At 26.4% G+C, this 20950-nt stretch overlaps 4 protein-coding genes across 4 annotated transcripts; 1 reads left to right on the top strand and 3 right to left on the bottom strand.

Moving 5' to 3' along the window:
* Nucleotides 1-2795: 2795 nt before the first annotated feature.
* LOC129618577 (serine/threonine-protein phosphatase 4 catalytic subunit) lies at nucleotides 2796-6839 on the top strand. The gene is made up of 4 exons (XM_055533452.1): nucleotides 2796-2931; nucleotides 4388-4815; nucleotides 4895-5385; nucleotides 5533-6839. The coding sequence occupies exons 2-4, from the start codon at nucleotides 4513-4515 to the stop codon at nucleotides 5660-5662; spliced, it is 924 nt and encodes a 307-aa protein (XP_055389427.1). The 5' UTR covers nucleotides 2796-2931; nucleotides 4388-4512; the 3' UTR covers nucleotides 5663-6839.
* A 219-nt stretch (nucleotides 6840-7058) lies between these two features.
* LOC129609008 (aldehyde dehydrogenase, mitochondrial) lies at nucleotides 7059-9705 on the bottom strand. Its single transcript, XM_055520878.1, has 5 exons — nucleotides 9578-9705; nucleotides 9389-9502; nucleotides 8612-8760; nucleotides 8448-8544; nucleotides 7059-8384 (listed from the first exon to the last, which is right to left on the bottom strand). Exons 2-5 carry the CDS (start codon nucleotides 9491-9493, stop codon nucleotides 7191-7193), a joined length of 1545 nt encoding a protein of 514 aa, XP_055376853.1. The 5' UTR covers nucleotides 9494-9502; nucleotides 9578-9705; the 3' UTR covers nucleotides 7059-7190.
* Nucleotides 9706-11832: 2127 nt separating this feature from the next.
* On the bottom strand, nucleotides 11833-14818 carry LOC129618906 (odorant receptor 2a-like). The gene is made up of 3 exons (XM_055533937.1): nucleotides 14173-14818; nucleotides 13993-14110; nucleotides 11833-12241 (listed from the first exon to the last, which is right to left on the bottom strand). Exons 1-3 carry the CDS (start codon nucleotides 14816-14818, stop codon nucleotides 11833-11835), a joined length of 1173 nt encoding a protein of 390 aa, XP_055389912.1.
* A 2425-nt stretch (nucleotides 14819-17243) lies between these two features.
* On the bottom strand, nucleotides 17244-18913 carry LOC129618897 (protein giant). Its single transcript, XM_055533928.1, has 3 exons — nucleotides 18862-18913; nucleotides 18371-18739; nucleotides 17244-18223 (listed from the first exon to the last, which is right to left on the bottom strand). Exons 1-3 carry the CDS (start codon nucleotides 18911-18913, stop codon nucleotides 17244-17246), a joined length of 1401 nt encoding a protein of 466 aa, XP_055389903.1.
* Nucleotides 18914-20950: the final 2037 nt, after the last annotated feature.

The following is a 20950-nucleotide window of genomic DNA, read 5'->3' as shown; positions in this document are numbered from 1 at the left end:
TTTTATGACCGGATTTGAATATTTTTCTATTTTTGAAATAAATGGTATTTTCCCAAATGACTCGAAAATTCCGACTGTAAAATAACAGGTATTTTAAAATTTTTGTTCAGGTATTTTAAAATTCTTTCCGTTTAGAATTAAGATAGGTCATACATACACATGCAGGGACATTTTATAAATAGATTGCTCTTGTTTACCTGCTAATAAAATATGAAAAAAGAGCACAGCAACATTTTTGAAGCACTCAATATAACATGTTTGAAATAGTTTTAAAATAATTATTTAAAAAAAAATTTATTGGAAGTAGGTACATACATATTTACTTTTAATAATTTAAAAACTAACTGAAATTATTTGAAACAATTTTATAAGTAACGTATGAATAACCGAAATGAGATAATTCAAATTGTTGAAATGTGTCAACCTATATTAATTTTACTAAAATTTTTGTTAGCCGACACTACTCAACTTACCTTATTGGGAAATACAAAATGTGCATAAAAAATCATACATCCTTCCTCATTAACATTTGAAACTATACTGAAATATGAATTTGAAATTTTTTTTCATTTTTTCTTTCCTCCTACCTTTCTTTCTTTTTCGTGCAATAGAATTTAAATGGGAAGCTTTTTAAAAAATGTGTATAATATCCTGAGATTTTTTAAAATATTAATCTCTTTTTTACGTAAAAAAAAAGAAAAAAATAATAAAAAATATGACACGATCAGTGGCATTTAAAGAAAAAACCAACAACGAGGCCAAAAATTCGTAACATTTCGTAAAAAAAAATGAGTATTGGGACTTGTTAGATATAAAGACATTAAATAAATCTTATTTTACCCAGCATTTACACATACAAGTTACTTGCATGCAAGTTTGTATAATATTAATTGTCAATTAGTTTTTCGAAATGTCAAATTACTTGCTATTATGACGTAGGCGTTTAGCAAGTTAATTTTTGAAAATGTCTTTGAGAAGAAAACAACTAGCAATATATATAATTGTTTATAAATTTTAGAAACCATAAGTTTGCTAAGTTTAATTTTTTCAAAACAAAATTCAAAAATTTTAAATTAAAAAAAAAAAAAATCAAAACAACAAATTTTTTTTTGTGAATTTCTTAATATGTCAAATTACTTGCTCAAATTACTGGCAGCAAAATTTTCTTGCAAGTTGAACTGCAAGTAAACAAGCAAGTAGAAATATTTCAATGTGTTAGTAAAATTTTTGTATGTATTGCAACTTTCTTGCAAGTAACTTGTACGTGTAAATGCTGGGTAAAAATATAAGCAGTAACGTGACATTACAAAAAATCTCAGTCATGAGCAACTCTGTTCACAAAATCGATTGTCAGTAAAGATTTTTATGTATGCATGTGTATTTTTAAATTTTGTTTAAATTAGTTGACGTTTTTTCTGATATTTTGACGTTTTATTAGAAATATCAATGAAGCAGATTAAATAATATAGAATATTTGACATTATATTAAACCCTAAGAAAAAAATTGAAAATATCCAGCAATATCTCTGTTTTATAAAATCGACGAAAGAATTTACTACAGCGATTTCTCAAAAGCAATAATCACTAATTTCTATAATTAATTTTAGAAAATAATTACTTTTGAAAAATGAACTAAGAATTTTTTACTTCAACTAACCTAAGAAAAGATATCCATCTGTTTTATTAAAATCGATTTACGTACGTTGTTTGATATCTTTAGTTTTTTGAACTTCAATTTTTTTCGTTTTCACTATCAACAATTTTTTGAAAAAAAGCATATTTATAATTTCTTCTTCCCGTTACTCTTTATATCTTTCGGTAATAGTATCTTCTCAAGGGCGTGTTCAGATGATCGAACATTGAGTGGAAGTCCGTGTTTACTGTTGCTTCAAGACAAAAATGTTATTAACGTGAGAAAAACACTATTAACATTTTCTTTATAGGCTGATTAAAAAAAATTAAATGTGATGTTTCTGTTCTACAAATAAGAGAACAAAGATAAGTGTTGTCAAAAAAACGTCATTTGCTATACCGAAATACAATAATTCTTAAAACGTAATTTTAATGTAATTTTAATAAATATTGTAAATAGTATATATGTATAACTTTTACTCTTTCTTTATAGTTCATTATTGTCAAATGAATTAAATTGTTTTTGATTTAGTAAAATAAGTTTTAGTATAATCGAAAAGTATGAAGATAAATGCAGATTTATAATTAAAACCAAGGTGTTTGTAACTAACATTAGATTTTGTCTTAATTTAAATCCGTGGAGGATCCGATGTATCTTCGAAGCCTGGCATGAGATTAAATCTGATCAAAAATAAAGAAAACTTTCCTATTATCATCAGATTTTATATCAAATTTTAAAAAACAATAAAGCGCAAACTAAAGTTTTTAAAAAAATTTTTGTTGATTAAAAATATTTAAAACATTTCTATCAAAAGTTTGACATAAAGGTATAGAATGAATGTGATGTGTGGTACATACGAAATTTAATCTGAGTTGTTATAAAAATAATAAGTAATAAACACTCTTGGACGTCTGATTTTTTAGAGGTAAAATGGAGAATCGTGTAATTACCGTACCATATACGATAAAATCTGCGATATACCAAATATTCAGTCTGACCTGTATAAACAATACCGTATATTCAGTCTGGTTTGTAAAGGAACATAAAGTAAAAATATTTGGGAGCTGTGTTGATAGAGATGTCACTATTATCGCTAATGAGGCAATGCTGTTCATATACTTGACAACGAAACGTCATTATCGAAAGTTTGAGAAGGTATAGTTTTAGTGAAGTGAAGTGGAGGGAGAGTGGATTGGCAATAAAATAATTTATTACAGAAGAGCCTTGGATTTTTTTTATTATAATTTAAAAACTTTTTGTATAATATATTTGCATTTAAATTAAATATAAATTTAAAGGTAAATAAAAACATATATTAAATAAACATTACCGATTATAAAATTATAAAAAAATGGACTAATAGTGGTTTCGATTAGTACGGGAATTATTTTTCTTTGAAAATATTAAAGAAGGGGAAAGCGTATACTATAAAGTTTCTTTGATTTTCATTTTTGACGTAACGAGAGAATGAGAAAATTTTGTTTGGCTAATCCAACAAATTTATATTTTCATTTACTATAATATATTATAATATTATTGCAAAGATAATATCAAAAAAGAAATGGCCATATGAACATATGCTATTTGAAGTCGAATATTGTAGGTGGTCAAAGGTAATACATTTTTAGAGAAAGAAAAATTCTGTCTTCTAAGCAGTTAGGCTTGTTTCTGTCAGGTGTAAGTAAAATTAAACTGAATTCTTCTATTGGTTGATTGGTTTGGTTCATTACAATTGTGTTGTTGTGAGAAATTGAACATAAAACAAACGAAAAAGGAAAACTTTAAAAAATCTAAACAAAAAACGTATTGTATTACAAAAATATACATGTAGGTATAAAAGTTGTTCAGGTACATTAATGCGGATATCGTTTTATTGCTAAGTATGGAGGTTTGTTAGACAAATGCATTACATACGTACATATGTTTGATTAAACAAAAAATTGAAAACGTATCTAAAATAGATTTACTTGAAATGATTCAAGTTTTTGCTAAAATAATTAAATTAGTGAAATTCTTTAATTCATTGGTGACTCATTTTCTTAGGTGCGTTTGATTTTAAAAACTAAAAATGCAATTATATACATACATTTCAAAGCAGTATTAAGTTAATACATAGTAGGGATTTACCTATGTACCTATCTCCACATTTCATAATTTCTGGTACACACAACTTTTTCAATTGCCCAAATGCGCACTTAGAACAAATTATGCATTAGGATGAATATTGAATATAGACATCCCTAAATTTGTATGAAAGAATGCGTAAATATAAATGTTTTTACTTTTATACCTATACAGTTGGAAATATTGCCTTTATTACATTAGAAAATTTCCTAGAATTAAATGGTAGCAGAATAAGGTTAATTAGACAGGAGGCAAGCAAAATACTTATACTTACCGTGGTTTTTGCAATACGTTTATTTTGTCGTCTTCAAACAGAACAAAAAGCTATTTACTTATGTTCAGTTTGAAGTCTAAATTAGTATTCGCAATATTTGTATTGTGAAAATTCGATCAGAGAAATGTGGATAAATTTTTTCAGTTGTAGATAAAAAAAAAAATCTATTTATAGGTATTTACCTATTTTGAATTAGAATGGGGGTACGGTAAGTATATGGAATGGAGTCTCGAAACAATGCATTGTCATTACATATGTACATTTGTTATAACTTATTAAAGATTAAGCACATAGGTACCTATCTATATATATTTATGTTTATGACTTTAAATACTAAATTTTTAAATTTGTTTCAGGGTTCATTTTAATCTGCGGTATAAACAAAAAAAAACATCTTAAATTGAGTGATTTTGTTTTTAGTTCAGTTATAGTTTTATTTTTAAATCATTAAATATACATAAAATTCAAGCATAAACTCAATATGACAGATTATAGCGATTTAGATCGCCAAATTGAACAACTTAAAAGATGTGAAATCATTAAAGAAAATGAAGTCAAAGCACTATGCGCAAAGGCTCGAGAAATTCTTGTTGAAGAAGGAAACGTTCAACGTGTTGACTCCCCAGTCACCGTGTGTGGTGATATACACGGTCAATTTTATGATCTCAAAGAATTATTTAAAGTTGGAGGGGATGTCCCGGAAACAAATTATTTATTTATGGGGGATTTTGTGGATAGAGGTTATTACAGCGTGGAAACGTTTCTTCTTCTGCTAGCTCTCAAGGTAAATAGATACATGTTTCAAATATAGGATAGTTTGTTACACATGATAATATTTTACTTCTATAAATTTTCATATTTAGGTTCGTTATCCAGATCGAATCACATTGATACGAGGTAATCATGAATCTCGTCAAATAACTCAAGTATATGGTTTTTATGATGAATGCTTGCGTAAATATGGTTCAACGGCTGTATGGCGTTATTGTACAGAAATTTTCGATTACTTGAGTTTGTCAGCAATAATTGATGGAAAAATATTTTGTGTTCATGGTGGTTTGAGCCCATCAATACAATATTTAGATCAAATACGTTCAATTGATCGAAAACAGGAAGTACCACACGACGGACCAATGTGTGATTTATTATGGAGCGATCCAGAAGATCAAATGGGATGGGGTGTTTCACCACGTGGTGCCGGTTACTTATTTGGTTCAGATGTTGTTACTTTATTTAACAATACAAACGACATCGATATGATTTGTCGAGCTCATCAATTGGTAATGGAAGGTTTTAAATGGCATTTTGCTGAAACAGTACTAACAGTGTGGTCGGCGCCTAATTATTGTTATAGGTACGTAAATATAATCAAATTATATAACTGATTATGGGAGTAATCTTTATTTTCATTCATGGTTTACTTTCACAATTAACTATTATAATATAATAATAAAATGAAATAAATTTGATGTGAAATAAATACATTTTTTTGTGCTTTTAGATGTGGTAATGTGGCAGCAATTCTTGAATTAAACGAAAACCTTCAAAGAGATTTCACTATTTTTGAAGCTGCCCCACAAGAAAGTAGAGGAATACCTTCGAAAAAACCACAGGCTGATTATTTCCTATAAACTAATTTAAAAACTATAATTGCATAATTACATAATACTTTAATTTTTTTAATTTTTTGTTTTGTAATATTAACGATAACTTAATTTGTTTTGATAACCTATGTTTTACATTAGAATAACAAAACAAAAAGATTTTTTTATAAAAATTTAACGTTTAACAGATTTCAAACAATTGTAGTTCAGCAGTGAAAATCATATTAACGAGGTTTTTTTTAAATATGGTCATTTTAAATTATTGAAAGCGAAATATGTTGTCTAGGTTATGTTTATTTTCATAAATAAATTTTTATTTTTATATACTACTCATCATACATCTTTAAAAAAAATCATTAAATTAGCAAGTTTTTTTAAACCCAATTGCTTACTAATTAAAAGTTTCAACATGCATACGCTTTAAAGGGCGATATATAAGAAGATATAAAATAAAACGTTAATTAGCTGGCGACTGGGATTAATGAAAATGGCGCTAAGGGTTATCTACAATAATTTTATATTAAAAATAATTATACATGTATGTATTTAGATTTTAAATAATTTTACAAATATAAAAAAAATCATAATGTAAGATAAAACTGATAGTAAGTTAGTTTAATTAAAAAAAAGAAAACAAAAATTTATAATACAATAGTAGTAATAAGACAAAAAGAAAAAAATAAATTTATTCACTTTTTTGTAATCAAATGAATGAAATCAAGCTGAAATGAGGTATTTAAAAAAATAAATTTTGATGCAACATTTTTAAGTAATTTGATTTTCTTGAAAATCATTCTTTATTATAAAATATTACTAAGTTATTTTTATGTATATTTCAAGATAATTTTAATGTAATTGTATTTCAATAATATTTTGAAAAAACAAATATGCATTCAAGACGCAGTCCAGAAAAGGCGCTAGGAAAAGAATAACTTAATGTTGAGATAGCGCTGCCTAACAACTTTTTTATAAAAATTTGCACATACATAAATTTACAAAGGGAAATATCTTAATTAAAGAAAAATTAAGAAGTAAAATGGTTAAAAGCAATTTTAAAGAAAAATTCAAGTTGCTTTTTGAAAAACTGAAGATAGTAAGCAAAACATTAAGAGTATCTAAAATAAACTTTGTCTTATACATATATTTATAATAATGTTAGGTAATAGGAAAATAAAAAACATAAACAAATTTATTAAATAAAGATTACAATTGAAAACTGAAAACGTTTTTTCTATTTCTAAGTTTTACTGCAAATTAAGAAAAGTGAGAGTTTTGACTATAAGATAGATCCCTTAAGTTTAGTCAAATTTATGTTTTTCTGTACGACGTTGAGCTGACCAGTTAAAAGTATGTATATATGTACTGCATGTTTTGAGTTTATTTTTGATATTCCCAAAAATTTTAAATAGCAAAGTATGCAAAGTTTTTTACAAAATTTATATTTATTTAGAAAATCATTTACAAGTTTTTGTAATTCTATAGCTTTTCAATTATGTACATACATCTGTATATGAAAAACAAAATAAAAAAAAAATATGAAAAATTTTAAAAAAATTTATGAATTCTTTTGCGGGATTTTAACAATAACGCTTTTAACTTCAGTGTAATTCTGTAGCGCATATTCTCCATTTTCGCGACCGTGTCCAGACATTTTGTAGCCACCAAAAGGAGCTTGGGCTCCAAGAACATTATATGAATTAACCCATACGGTACCAGCTCTTAAACCTTGCACAATATAATTTGCTTTATCAAGGTCTTTAGTAAATACTGCAGCTGCCAATCCGTATTCTGTTGCATTGGCTCGTTCTATAACTTCATCTAATGACTTGAATCGTATCAATTGTTGTACAGGTCCAAAAATTTCTTCCCTTGCGATACGCATATTATCTTTAACGTCAGCAAAAACAGTTGGTTCCACAAAATAGCCGGGTAGCCCTTGATAACGAGAACCACCAGCAACCAGTTTAGCCCCATCTTTTTTGCCACTTTCAATTAAACTTAAAATTTTATTCATTTGTTCTTCATCCACTTGAGGACCTTGCTCTGTCGTCAATTCAAATGGATTACCAACAGTACGTTTTTTAGCGCGTTCTGCTGAGCGTTCAACAAATTCGTCGTAAATCTTTTCTTCAATAAATGTGCGTGAACCAGCACAACAACATTGTCCCATATTAAAAAATAAACCGAAATGTGATGTTTCGACAGCATAATTCATATCAGTGTCAGATAAAATAATATTCGGACTTTTACCACCCAATTCAAGTGTTACGCGCTTTAAATTGGTATCTCCTGATGCTTTCTGTATTAGTTTTCCAACTTCTGTTGAACCTGTAAATGCTACTTTGTCCACATCTTTATGTTGAGCTAATGCAGCCCCTGTAGACCCATCCCCAGGAAGAACATTAACAACTCCTTCTGGAAAACCGGCTTCTTTTATTAACTGAGCAATATATAATGCAGTAAGAGGAGTTTGCTCGGCTGGTTTTAGCACAATTGTGTTTCCAGTAGATAATGCAGGGCCCAGCTTCCAAGCCATCATTAAAACGGGAAAGTTCCATGGAATTATTTGAGCGCAAACTCCAACTGGTTCATGACGTGTGTAAACAAAAAAGTCACCATCCATTGGAATCGTTTTACCATGATTTTTATCAGCCCAACCGGCGAAATAACGTAGACATTTGATTGACATTGGCAAATCAACATTGTATGACATTGCGAAAGGCTTACCATTATCCAATGTTTCTAAACTCTACAAATAAAAAAGAAACTATTCTTTTTTTCATAATAACTATTAAGAACTAAATTAATTTACAGCGAGATAATTTTTGTCGCGTTCCATTAAATCTGCAAGACGATTTATTAAAACACCACGATCACTGGCATCCATCCTGCGCCATGGGGAGCCCAATCTAAAAATGTTAATTTTCTTAATATATGTACATAATTTCTTATTTTAACAATTTATTATATATTTACTTGAAAGCGCTTCTGGCTGCTTTGACAGCAACTTCAACATCAGCAGGGCCAGCTTGTTGAACGTGAGCAATAACTTCACTCGTTGTTGGATTTATAGTGGCAAAATTTTTACCCTCTCTACTCTTATGCCATTCATTGTCAATGAAAATCTAAAATATTTGTTTTTATTACGCTTTGCTTAACACAGAGATATTGCTTATTCCATTTTAAATAAAAATGTTTTTGTAGTAGTTCAAAAATGCACTACATAACAATTTTTATTTCTTTTCTAGATACATAGGTACCTATTTCACAAAAAAATTATTTCATTCCAAAATTTTATCACAATGACTAAGAATAACTATTCTAGGCACTTATTATTTCTATTCATGTTGAAAATCTCTTATTTGAATTTTGGAGCACAAATTTTATATATGTTGTAAATATAATTAGTATGTTTTTTAGTAGGTAGCTACAATGTTATTTAAAATTTTTTAAAAATTTGAACGAAAACTAAATGTTTATACTTAAGGAGGTAATAAATATCTAATCGTGGTTTTAATATCATATCGATTGTTAAAATAATAATTTTTACAGTACATTTTGATTGTAGCTTTTTGTTTTTTTTTATATAACTAAACAACTTTACTACAGCTATTTTTGATAAAAATGGATTCAAGGTTATCCGAAGTTGAAACAGTTCTTATATAAAACGTTATTTTGGTAGATTTTCAAAGTTGAACTTATAAAGTTATGCAATCAAATCAATTAAAAAATTATTTAAAATTTATAACTTACACCGGTATAAAGAACATCTGGAGAAGTTAAAGGTTGAGATTGCGTTGCATAGCTGGCTACTGCAAATTTGTGGTTTCTAATAGCACTTTTCAGTATTCTAAACATTGTAAGTATCTGAGACAAATGAAAATAATGGAAATGTTACTGTTCAAAATTTTTTAAATTAAAAAAAACTAAATCTCAACCTACCACGTATTTCTTGTTAACTTTCCGATAAGAAAGTGCAAATTAAATTTTATTCAGTAACCAATCTGCTTCTGCACTTTTTTCTCCCGACTCTTTCAATTTCACAATTGCTGATTTGCTGAATGCCGAACACAAACAAAACAAGTCACATACTTCAGCTATAAAAATAAAAAAAAAGTCAAATAAAACAAATGTCAAAAAATTTTATAAACAATTCATTTATAGTGTGCGTAATGCAATAGCAAGGCTGAGGAGAAGATTTGTCCTAACAAAAATAGTTCTAAGATTATGGAATATAATCTTTATATCTATATATTTAATATATAGATATATTTATTATATCTGTATATTTAACATATAGACATAAATAAACATATCTATATTTCTATATATAGATTATTTATAGAGTTGTTTATATTTAATATGGAACTTTAAATTAAAGACTTCCGCTTTAGAAAAATTTCATCATCGCTAGATGTTTGATAAGATTGTCTTCATTTAACTTGTCAAAACTCCTCTTTCAGTAAATTCTTACAACTTTCTGCTGAATTTCATTCAGTAAATGCTTACAACTTATTTATGAATTTAGCGTAAGGAATATTTCCAATGTGCACGTAGGCATTTTAAACACGCAATAATCACGTATTATGAATAGCAATACAATAGCCATATTACTTGAATATGCTACATATTCAAGTAATATGCTATAAATAATAGGTCTGGTCTGTCTGGTATAAAAAAGTTTTTAAAAACTTTATAAGTTTTTGCATGTAAAGCGCCTGGGATAATACTTTTGAGCAAAAATTAACGAAAAAGATGACGTCATCATTTTCTTAATGCTTAAGGGTTTTTCAAGTTTTGTAAAGAAAAATTTAGTGTTTTTAAAACTTTTAAAATCATACAGCTGTCAAAACATATGGTGTTCTTGCTTATGTCAGAAGGCTTTATTTCTGCAAAAAAAATTTTCTTCATCAGTGATTATTATTTCAAAACTTTTCAATTAAACATAAAATAAAATAAACAAAATGGATTCTCAAATGGGTTTTTCTAAGTTTGACACTTTTATAATTCAAAATCAAAATTTTCGGTTTTTGGTATAACCAAATTTTTGGTTTATGTTTGATAAATACTTTGAAATTTGACGTTTATAACTTATGTATTTATAAAATTAAAAGTTTTTTCAAGTTTTCCGTGTGGCTTAAAACCTAAGTTGTTGTGCCTCTTTTTAAAGTTTTTTTATGTTTTATCCCAGGCAGACCTAATAGTCGTATGCCACATTATAGCAGTCTTAAAGCTGGTGGAAATTTCAAATTAAAAAATGTCAGTTTTGTGAAGTGGCATTGTGTTGTTAATTTTGAAAATTAGGTTTGTCTGATATAGAACTTTAAAAACTTTGGAAAGAGAAAAGAGTGATATCTCTAATCGTAAAGAAAAACAAAGTCTTGAAAACAATAACTCATTTGAAACCAGACGGAAAAGTTGAAAAAACTTTTAAAAGCTTTATAAAATAGGCAACAAACGTCAAATTGTAAAGTATTTAGCAAGCAAAAACAATACATAAATAAAGAAGAGCATATGTTTCGTCAGCTTTATGATTTTAAAATTTTTTAAAAGACTAATATGTTTTTTTTTCTTAATTTACAAAACTTGAAAAAACCTGAAACAGTGAGAAAGTGCTGACGACATTATTTTCTCTCATCTGTTCTCAAAATTAGACGCTTTGCATACCCAAATTTTATAAAGTTTTTTCTGGTTTTTAAAAACCTTATACCAGACAGAGCCATTATGATGTTAAGAAAAAACAGTTTTTGAACCTGATTTTATTTTATAAAATGAAAAAATTTTTATTGAAAAATCATGTTTTTGAATTTAATCATTTTCAAACACGAAGAAAAAAACAAATAGCTAATATACGTTTTGGTATATTACAAAGCACATGTATGAGTTTGAATTTTGAAAACTTATGTATATTATGTAGTCTAGCTGTGTTCCACGGACCATGCATAATATTTTTTTCTATTTTGTCAATTTCATTTTTCTTGATGACTTTTGCATTTATTTTACTTAAATTAAATTTTTAAAAACTTTGCTCATAAAAATTATACTATTGATTATTTGTTTTTTAATTTTTCTTGACAAACAAAGAAAAAAAATTGCGCTTAGTTTATTTTTACATTATTTAATTTATTTCAATAAAAAATTTAAGTAATTCTTATAGGTCTGCAATACTTTCTTCTTAATACAATTCTTGACATGATTTATTTTATTTTTCCTAACAATGTAAAAAGAGAATAAGCTGATTTCAATACCGTCAAGAATGTAGCATAAGTTACTGGGACATAGCTGCCAGCTAAAATAACATTTTGTTTTTGAGATTTTTGTAAAAAAAATATGAAATCTTTTCGAAAGTCTTTCGATTGATCTATCCAATTACAGTTGATTATTGCCTTTTCAAGCTTTTCACTTTCTATTATCAAGTTATTTCCAAAATAGCATAGAACAAAAATTTCGGATGTAACTGCGAAAAAGAATACAATTGCTATCGCGATTCTTGTAAGATTATTTGCATATAAAATATAAACAGCAACTGTACATTGAACGACACCTGAAGAGATTAACTGAGAAACACATGTTATCGAAATTATATCTTGAATGGTTTGAGTTAAACTGCAAATATAAAAAAATAAAAGGAAAAATTTTAAATTTTCTCTGCAAATTCTATAATATTAAGAATATTCATATGATAATAAGCACATATACATATGTACATACATATACATATAATATCCTAGGATAGGTCTAATATAGAAAAACTTTTGTTTTTGATTTATAATAACAATACAAAGTGGGATTCTAACAAACAGGGTTAATAGTGACAGATCAATCAAACGGTATCTTCTGCTTCTGACTTGATTTTCTGAAAAGAATTAAACATTGTAGGTTACATTATGGATTTTTCCTAGCAAACCAAGAAAGCGGTAGTTGAGATTCCAATGCTAAACATACTATTCTTTTACAATTGATCAGCATTGTGCTAGGCTTTTTCAATATTTTCCATGTGCATCCCATGTTCATTTTTCTTGAAGTTTGTTCACTGAAAACGCATTTCACGGTAAAGTCCTTTTAGGACATTCATAAAAATCAACACATTTACCGAAAAAATGTCAACGTTTTTCTAGAAAACAAAGAAGTTCTTACGGTTTCTTAGGTACACATTTTTGGAAAAATTTTTTTTTTCAATGGTTGATAATTTTTCCGAAATATAATTTTTTTTTGGTGTGAAAAGAAAACTTCCTTTTATTCTGAATAAAATACTTTTTTTTTTATTTTTCGCTAAATATATTTCGTGCGCTACATACGCACTTTATCAAAGCTGATTTTCTTCTCTATAAGAAGAAAAATAAGAAAAAAAAATAAAAAAAAGTATTTTATTCCGAATAAAAGGAAGTTTTCTTTTCACACCAAAAAAAAAACACATTTTTGGATTATATTTTAAATTAAATAAATGAAATTACTATTTTAAATCCATTGTTATTTTTATACTCTCTTAAAAATGATAAACATTTTTACTTGGCTTGAGGTATCATACTGCAAGCCTACAACATCATGGCTTGTATAAATAATTCATTTTATGATTTGGGCAGAATCCACCCATAACAAACATTCGTGAAACAATAATTAGGGTAAGTGTTGGAGAGTTAACAAATTTTCGATTTTTTAATGATAAGCTTTGGCTGTTTTTGCACTATGTATGTTATATTGCACTATGTGAAAGATAGTAACTATGCTTTCAAACATACATATGTATGTTTTTTCCAATTTTTACCAATTCAATTTTTTCTTTTTTGATACTTTTTGCGCTTTGTAATTTATTTTATTTGAACTTCTGAAATTTCCTAACATGTTTACATTTAAATCTTTAAAAATGTGGAACCCCACCAAACGTTTGTGATGTGATTCATAATTGAATTTGGTTAGTAAATTGCTGCGTTTCATTCCAAAAAAAAGGTAAAAAAGAATTGAGAATAATTTAGTTGAGAAAGGGTTGAGAGTAGATAAGTTAACAATAATGGAAAGTATTGCCACCTCTTATTAAAGAGTGAAAATAAAGGGTTTTTTTAAAGCTTCGAAGCTAAACCAACGGCAGATGTACAAACCGATTGCAAACAAAACATCATTTTATACAAATCACATTGGCTTTAGAAAATATTGCTATATTTAAATCTTAGATAGAAGATCTTGACATAACATAGAAAAATAACGTTTATTATGCTGGAATAAAACATAGGTGAAACTGGAATAAAAATAGGCTGGAATAAAAAGCACCATATGATGCTACAACACCTATGTTTAAGTGCGACATATGAGTAAATAAGTGCAAATATGTATGCGTATGTGTGAATGGGTGCTGTACTTACTGCAATATTATTTTATGGTCTTGAATACATTCAATCAAAACTTTATGATTATGTTTCTTGGATTTGGTAGGGTCTGATCCAATTTTTTCTATTCTATAAGCTAAACTTTTAATATGTGCTAAAAATTTAAAAATTAAAAGTCAAATATAAATTAGAATAAGTTTTATCATAATAAATTACCTGAAAGAATAATTAAGCATGCCGGAGGATATGAATCACTCCCGGCATTTTGCCACGCTTGTACAATTAAACCAATCAACTGATATGTTGTGGCAATTGTAAAATTTTTAGATGATTTTTTCCAATCAAATGGGAACCACTCTGGAAACATTAAAACTCTTTCCCTTGTAAAACAAACCATCAAAAAACTTAACGTTATCCCAAAAATAAATGTTATGACAAATAATTGAAAATATTTATGTGATAATTTTAATGCATCTTTTAAAATTTTCAATTCGTATTTAGACTTTGATTTTTGATCCAAAATTTTCAAAATATTTGCAAAAGTCAAAAGTTTATTTCGCACAAGAAAAACATTAAGAAATTTAATACTTGCATTTATATCCGTTACCGTTATAGTTAAATTTTCACAAATTTCAAGTAATGTTCTTGTTTCTAACAGATTTATTGAAAAAGTAAGTGGAAAAAAAAATGTAATACAAAAATTTAATACAATAGCATATAAAATGAACAAATAACGTTTTGTTTTATTTGGACCCTTGAAAGTCTGTAAACCAACGCTTTTCCAAACCATCCAATGATTGTTTAAGATTTTTGATGAATCTAAAATGGATGTAGAATTTTTATTTGACTTCAAATTTAACATAATTTCTTTCAGATTAAATAATGTTCTATTGGTAACACTTTTATTTGTTGCGGTTTAATGTTAATGGGCCGTTTTTTAATATGCAACTAAATTTTTTTCTTTTTATTAGCTATATATATACTCGTGTATATATGAAGATATGTATATAAAAAATCAGATTTTGATTTCATAAATAAATAATATTAAAGTTGGAAATGTTTTCATAGAAGTAAATAAATAAAAACCCAAAGCTGTTTTTTAAAAAGAAACTTTATTTCAAATAATTACAATTTTTCATTCAGAAAGAACTATAATTGTGTTTCAAGTATAAAGTGCTTTCTTATGATTAAAATAAAAAATTTTGTTCAATACTTAAAACAAAATGAATACGATAGATCAAATTTATATCTACATTTTTGAGTTAAATAGTTTGAATTATTCTTACAAGTTTTGAATTCTGACTATAAATAAAGAGAGATATGAAAGCCTAGATATGAAGCAGCTTTCTTTTTTTCCTCAAATATCTCATTTTTTTCGTAAATCTGCAAAGGCGAGATAATAAATTCTAAATTTATCTTGCGAATTGGAGTGGAATCTGGATAAACATAAATGTTTTGTATATTATCTTGCCTAAGAAATGGAAGCTCTTACACCAACCATTTTTTATTGCTAATATGAATCTAAGAATGCTCTAATGTAAGACCTCAATTTTAATTCAATTATTTATGCCAAAACTGATTAAATATATATATTAATTCAAAATAAAAATGAATGCGTTTGTAGTTTATTTTGAAATATTTTGGTCATTCTATTATCCATAGAAAACGTGCCGAAAGAGTATAGAAAAATTATGCCATCAACCTAATACACATGATTTATTTTTTGGCAAACTGTTGAAAATTTTGGATGTAATTGAATTTATTTAAGCGAGGAATATCAACCAGATTTACTTGTTGTTGTTCCTCAGATTATATTGAGAAGCAAATCTTTTTCCAAAGCTTAAAAAGCGAACTTTAAAAGTTTTTACTTGAAAATTAGCTTAACGGCTCGTTTTTGCGTAACAAGAATACTATCAGGCCTACAAACATATGCGCCACCCCAACATAAAATTCGATATATCAATTTAGCATGAAATAAACCAAAGTGGAAATTTAAAGCACGAATAAACCTGGAATAAAGAACATTACTTTAATATTTAAACGAAGACACTATATAGACTTTAAAACAATTAGCGATACTAAGTTATTCAGTAAAATCTCATTGGATCTCAAAAATTCTCAACTTAATCTCTGTGTTGTACTCCTATAACATCTTTATTCATATATCCCGCTCCTTTAACATTTTTTACTCATTTCAAAGCAGAATTCTATAAAATTTTTTATTAGTCTTGTGATTTTTCCAATAAGATTATTATTTTTTCCAACTGGATTTTAATTTTCTAAAAAAAATTTCGTTTAAACTGAGCTAACTTTAAGAAATTGCAACGATATTTTAAACATATGATACAGTTTTGTTTTTCACTTGGCAAGTAAAAGTAAAGTAAGATCGTGATACACGATCATCCTAACAGGCGCCATCTAATGTGTTAAACAATCGTATATATGCATTAGTTATAGCTGCTTATTTGTATTTGTTTAAAAAATTGTCTGATAATTAAAACTAAAAAAATCAAAAAAGGATAGTGAAGTAAAAAATCTAGATATCAAATAATTACTTAAAGAAAACAATATTTGAGAATATTATCGGGTTAGATCATTTCGTATAATTTTCACTTTTAAAATTTCAGCCAAAACTTATGCAATATGAAAAAAGTTATTGAATTGCATTGCATTCACAATTGCTTTGAATAAAAGCACAGAACAAGTTTTTTCGAAATATTTACAAAATTTTCAGTTTTTCATTTTTATTGAACGGAAAAAGGAGAAATCGCAAAGTTAAAATTGTGCATAAGAAATTGGGGTATTCACACTGTAAAACAAAATTTATACAATATCTAGTATAATTCTAGATAAAAAATTATTAAAAACTTTTAATTTTACAAAAATATTTATTATACATTTTGTATTTGATAAAAACTATTTAAATTTATAAACAGAAAGTAGCATATAATTTTATAAAAATTATAATAGTCATGAAAGTTTGCTAATTCTTTACTTTTTTCTTATAAATAAAAAATACATCTATGTACATATTATTATTTTGTCATAAGTTTTCCTATTCTGCAATTGGGGTGGGACTGGGTATATAAAAAAAAACTTTTTCAATTACTGTTTGTCCGTATATGATTTATATTGATTATTAAAATATTCAGTATTGCGTTATTTATGTTAGGTATATAAATTATTTTTTAGTGTACTGTTCGACAGTGTTTTTTATGGCAAATTTATGACAAATAAAATCAGTCTTTTTCTTTTTTCACTAAATTAATAATATTGATAGACGATCTTCATGATGTCTGAGCTTTTGTAAGAGCTGCTAATTGTGCTTTTAAGGCGTCTAGTTGACATAATAATTCAATATTTTGGCGCTCTAGATATGCTGCTCTAATAGCGATTTCATCCTCTTTAATACGTCTTCGATCACGCGATTTTTTTGCAGCAGCATTATTTTTCCGCCTTCTTTCATAATAGGCGGCATCTTTTATAATTCCATTATTATTTAATAAATTATTTGGATTTTCATTTAGATCTTTATTTTTTATATTAGAACTCTTAATATTGATTTTTTTCGTACTACTGTTATTATGATTACTATTATCTGAATTAATTTCAAAATTAGTTGTACTTTGAACCATTGTATCATTATCACTTGACGAATCATTAGCTCGTTCTTCATTTTCACTATTATTAACTTGACTATCACTGTATGAGCCATCACTACTTATATTTGTACTGTTATTATTATTAAAATTATTTCTTGTATTCAAACGTCTCATTTTAGGATTAGAAATAGTTCTTTCACCACCGTTTGCTGATCTTATTTGTTCTAAAACACGTTTACGATATTCTGTGTAACGTTCAACTCTTGGATTATCATAAAGGACATCAGTTGCTGCAAAATTAGCTGCAATTACAAGTGGATCTCTAGGAAATGCTTTAAATGGTCTTGTTGGTTTATTAATCGAAGTTAAATCATTATTTGAATTTTGTATAACGGCAGGATTTAGTAATTTCGGATATATAATTGAAGTTGATGATGATGGAGAGCCTGGAACACTACTTGTATCAGATAATCTATCAGTATCAGTTAAATCAGATTTTAAACCAGATTTTGGCGAAATATTTGATAACATATTAGAACTTCCTAATTTCTGTTGTGGTGATGGATATGCAGTATTTTTTAATGAAAGGTCATTTTGTGTAAACAAATTATCAATTGGTTGTGGAAAATGTAAAATATTTGTTTGATTTGATACTGAATTTACTTCTTTTGAATTTTGTTGGATTTTCATTAAATTTGTCGAATTTTCCATTATTTCTTGTTTAATTTGCGGATAATAAATTGGATACAATGGTGATAGAGGCTGTTGACATTGATTTGATATTAAAGCACCAGAAATGAGAGCAGGTTTACTTAATAAATGTTGTTGATTATAAAATTTTTGTAAATTTTCAGCTAGAAGTGATGCTGAAATTTCTGGACGTTGAATTGGTGATTCTGATTTTCTATTTACCTCTGTTGTGCTAGGTGGTGATGAAAATTTGCGTTCATTATTTATTGGAGATAATATATGCGTTGTTTGAAAATCATTTCTTCTTGATAAATCTAAAACTCTTTCATCTTCCTGTTGACTTTGCTGATGTTGGTAATGATTTTGTAGTTGTTGCTGCTGTTGGTTTCGTTGATACAATAATTGATTTTGCATTTGTTTATAATGAAATGAATCATATAAATTTATTTTGGCTGATGGAGAGCTCGATGTTGGTGGACTTACACTTTGTTCTGAAATTATATAAATTTCAAAATTAATAAGGTAAATTTGAAACATTTTTTATATTAAAATATTAATAATTTTTTATTTATTTTGTGCTGCACATTTTTAAAATTTATTTATTTTTAATTACCTTTTTGAACATGATGCAAAAAGTTTTCAGTTATTAAATTGTCATGTAACATTTTGTTTTGAAATATTAATTTTTCGATCAATAATTTATTTTTAATTTCAAGTCAATTTGTTTTTAATACACTTTCACAATAATTCTATATTACTATTCAAAACGCGGAATATTAATTTTGAAACACCCTTAACTGAAAGATAGTTTGATTAGTACTGCTGTTAACTTGACCTTTGCAATATTTTTATATATATCCCTCCTCCTACACAAGAACCAGTAATAACGTTAATAATAAACAACTACTATATATGCAACTTCATATACATATATTGCTATATATATGTATGTTCTAATGAATTGCATTTATTCTTTGCAATCTTTTGACTGCGCATCAAAGAGTATCTAATCATGTTCACAATATACCTACATAATACAATTATGATCTATTTATTAGTTGCAACAGTGTTAGTAAATTACTCAGAGTTCGAATGAAATCTATTTATTTATTTATGTATATATATTGTTATAGAGTATGAAAATGAAAAAGAGAAATGAACGCATGCGATACCTAACAAAATAATGTACTAAAAATATTCAACCAAAACAAAGAGGAATATAGATAAAAGGTACACACATATACATACATGTACATGAGAAATTTCAAAAAAAGAGAAATATTACAAAAACAAAATTTTATGTTATCTCTGATCCTCGTTTCAAATTTTTGCAAATTATTATGTAGGTATAGTTTGTGGTGATATTCTCAAATGTCCTTTCAATCCTTCCCATACCTGAATGAGTATAAATTCATACGTAATGTAATAATTTATGGAAAATATTTTTCAAATACATATAAATTAATAAGATTTTATTGTTGTTGTTAGAATATTGATATTTTGAAAGATTTTATTAAGTATTGCCATCTTTTTAATTCACTTCTCTTCTAAAGGTCTTTTGTCGCGTAAGAGTTTTTCGAACATTTGTTTGTTCATTGACTATAATAAAATTTAATTAGTATATAATATTACTTTATTTATACATATTTCAGTTTCAGCATAATAGAAAATTTAAAATAAAAAAATGTAATTACTAAAACCAAAGCAATTTTTTTTAAACGCCTGGAGCATTCGCATGTATGTACATATACTTTTTATGATGTCAGCTATAGTTGAAATTTACCAATGCAATTAACTAACGAAAACACGAATTTTTTTAAAATAAGAGTATTTAATTATAATTAACATATTAAATTTATACTTTTAACCTTTTTTATTTCGAAATATATTTCAAATTATTGAAATATTTAGCAAAGCTTTTTGTATGATTCAAAAATGCGTGTACCTCTCTTATATTTAAATTTGGAAATTATATATGTCATACCTAAAGTGCTTATCTCTAAAATACCTATGCATACAGTTTCAAAAATTGACTTTTGCGCTACTTCGAATGTAAAATTTTACAAATATCTAAGTATATTTATAGTTAAGCTGTAAATATAGGTACTTAATATTCTACGTACGATGCATAATATTCTCTTTATGTAATTTATATTCTATAAAATAGCTGTTCAAATATTGTAAAAAAATATTACGAAGCATGGGTTTTTTAAATTTGTCTAAAAATACATTTATTTTAAAGAAATTTCTTGCGGTAGTTCTAATTTTGTTTAAACTATACAAAACTCTATCTGAATTAATTTAAATTAAATAAATTATTACGTTTTGTTTTAAGTTTTATAAATTTTAACAAGTCAATATTTTCTAAAATAAATTATTTAATTAAATTTATATAGCATTTTAAATACGTATAACATTTAGAAATGATAAGAAGTGATGTAATCTAGAAGAAAAAATTTATTTTACTTAAATTTACTTAAATAAATAAGTGTTTTTTCTGTCGATAATATGCGCATTTTCTCAATAATTGAACTAATTTTTTTGAGTCCTTCTTTTTGTAATACATGTATAACTATGTACATATGTAAGTAAATAAAAGATTAAAATTTTTTAATATAATATAAAATTACAAAATAATGTAAAATTTGGTATTAATTTTTTCTAATATTAGACATTCAGATAAGAAATGTAAATAAATATAG

Source organism: Condylostylus longicornis, unplaced genomic scaffold, assembly GCF_029603195.1.
Source record: "Condylostylus longicornis isolate FDR11 unplaced genomic scaffold, ASM2960319v2 ptg000001l, whole genome shotgun sequence".
In the NCBI taxonomy this organism is placed as follows: domain Eukaryota; kingdom Metazoa; phylum Arthropoda; class Insecta; order Diptera; family Dolichopodidae; genus Condylostylus; species Condylostylus longicornis.
Note: the sequence above shows the minus strand (reverse complement) of the source record. Positions and strands in the feature narration are given on the sequence as shown.

What these genes read in the sequence shown, in the direction of transcription:
- LOC129618577 (XM_055533452.1), top strand. Translation starts at nt 4,513, where the DNA reads ATGACAGATTATAGCGATTTAGATCGCCAAATTGAACAACTTAAAAGA. An exon ending in TTCTTCTGCTAGCTCTCAAG is followed by an intron (nt 4,816 to 4,894) that starts GTAAATAGATAC and finishes TTTCATATTTAG; the next exon opens with GTTCGTTATCCAGATCGAAT. An exon ending in GCGCCTAATTATTGTTATAG is followed by an intron (nt 5,386 to 5,532) that starts GTACGTAAATAT and finishes TTGTGCTTTTAG; the next exon opens with ATGTGGTAATGTGGCAGCAA.
- LOC129609008 (XM_055520878.1), bottom strand. Translation starts at nt 9,493, where the DNA reads ATGTTTAGAATACTGAAAAGTGCTATTAGAAACCACAAATTTGCAGTA. An exon ending in CAGATGTTCTTTATACCGGT is followed by an intron (nt 8,761 to 9,388) that starts GTAAGTTATAAA and finishes CAAATATTTTAG; the next exon opens with ATTTTCATTGACAATGAATG. An exon ending in GCGACAAAAATTATCTCGCT is followed by an intron (nt 8,385 to 8,447) that starts GTAAATTAATTT and finishes TTTTATTTGTAG; the next exon opens with AGTTTAGAAACATTGGATAA.
- LOC129618897 (XM_055533928.1), bottom strand. Translation starts at nt 18,913, where the DNA reads ATGTTACATGACAATTTAATAACTGAAAACTTTTTGCATCATGTTCAA. An exon ending in TTTGCATCATGTTCAAAAAG is followed by an intron (nt 18,740 to 18,861) that starts GTAATTAAAAAT and finishes ATATAATTTCAG; the next exon opens with AACAAAGTGTAAGTCCACCA. An exon ending in TAATCAACAACATTTATTAA is followed by an intron (nt 18,224 to 18,370) that starts GTAAACCTGCTC and finishes AAAATTCAAAAG; the next exon opens with AAGTAAATTCAGTATCAAAT.
- LOC129618906 (XM_055533937.1), bottom strand. Translation starts at nt 14,818, where the DNA reads ATGTTAAATTTGAAGTCAAATAAAAATTCTACATCCATTTTAGATTCA. An exon ending in ATGCTTAATTATTCTTTCAG is followed by an intron (nt 14,111 to 14,172) that starts GTAATTTATTAT and finishes TTAAATTTTTAG; the next exon opens with CACATATTAAAAGTTTAGCT. An exon ending in GACCATAAAATAATATTGCA is followed by an intron (nt 12,242 to 13,992) that starts GTAAGTACAGCA and finishes TTATATTTGCAG; the next exon opens with TTTAACTCAAACCATTCAAG.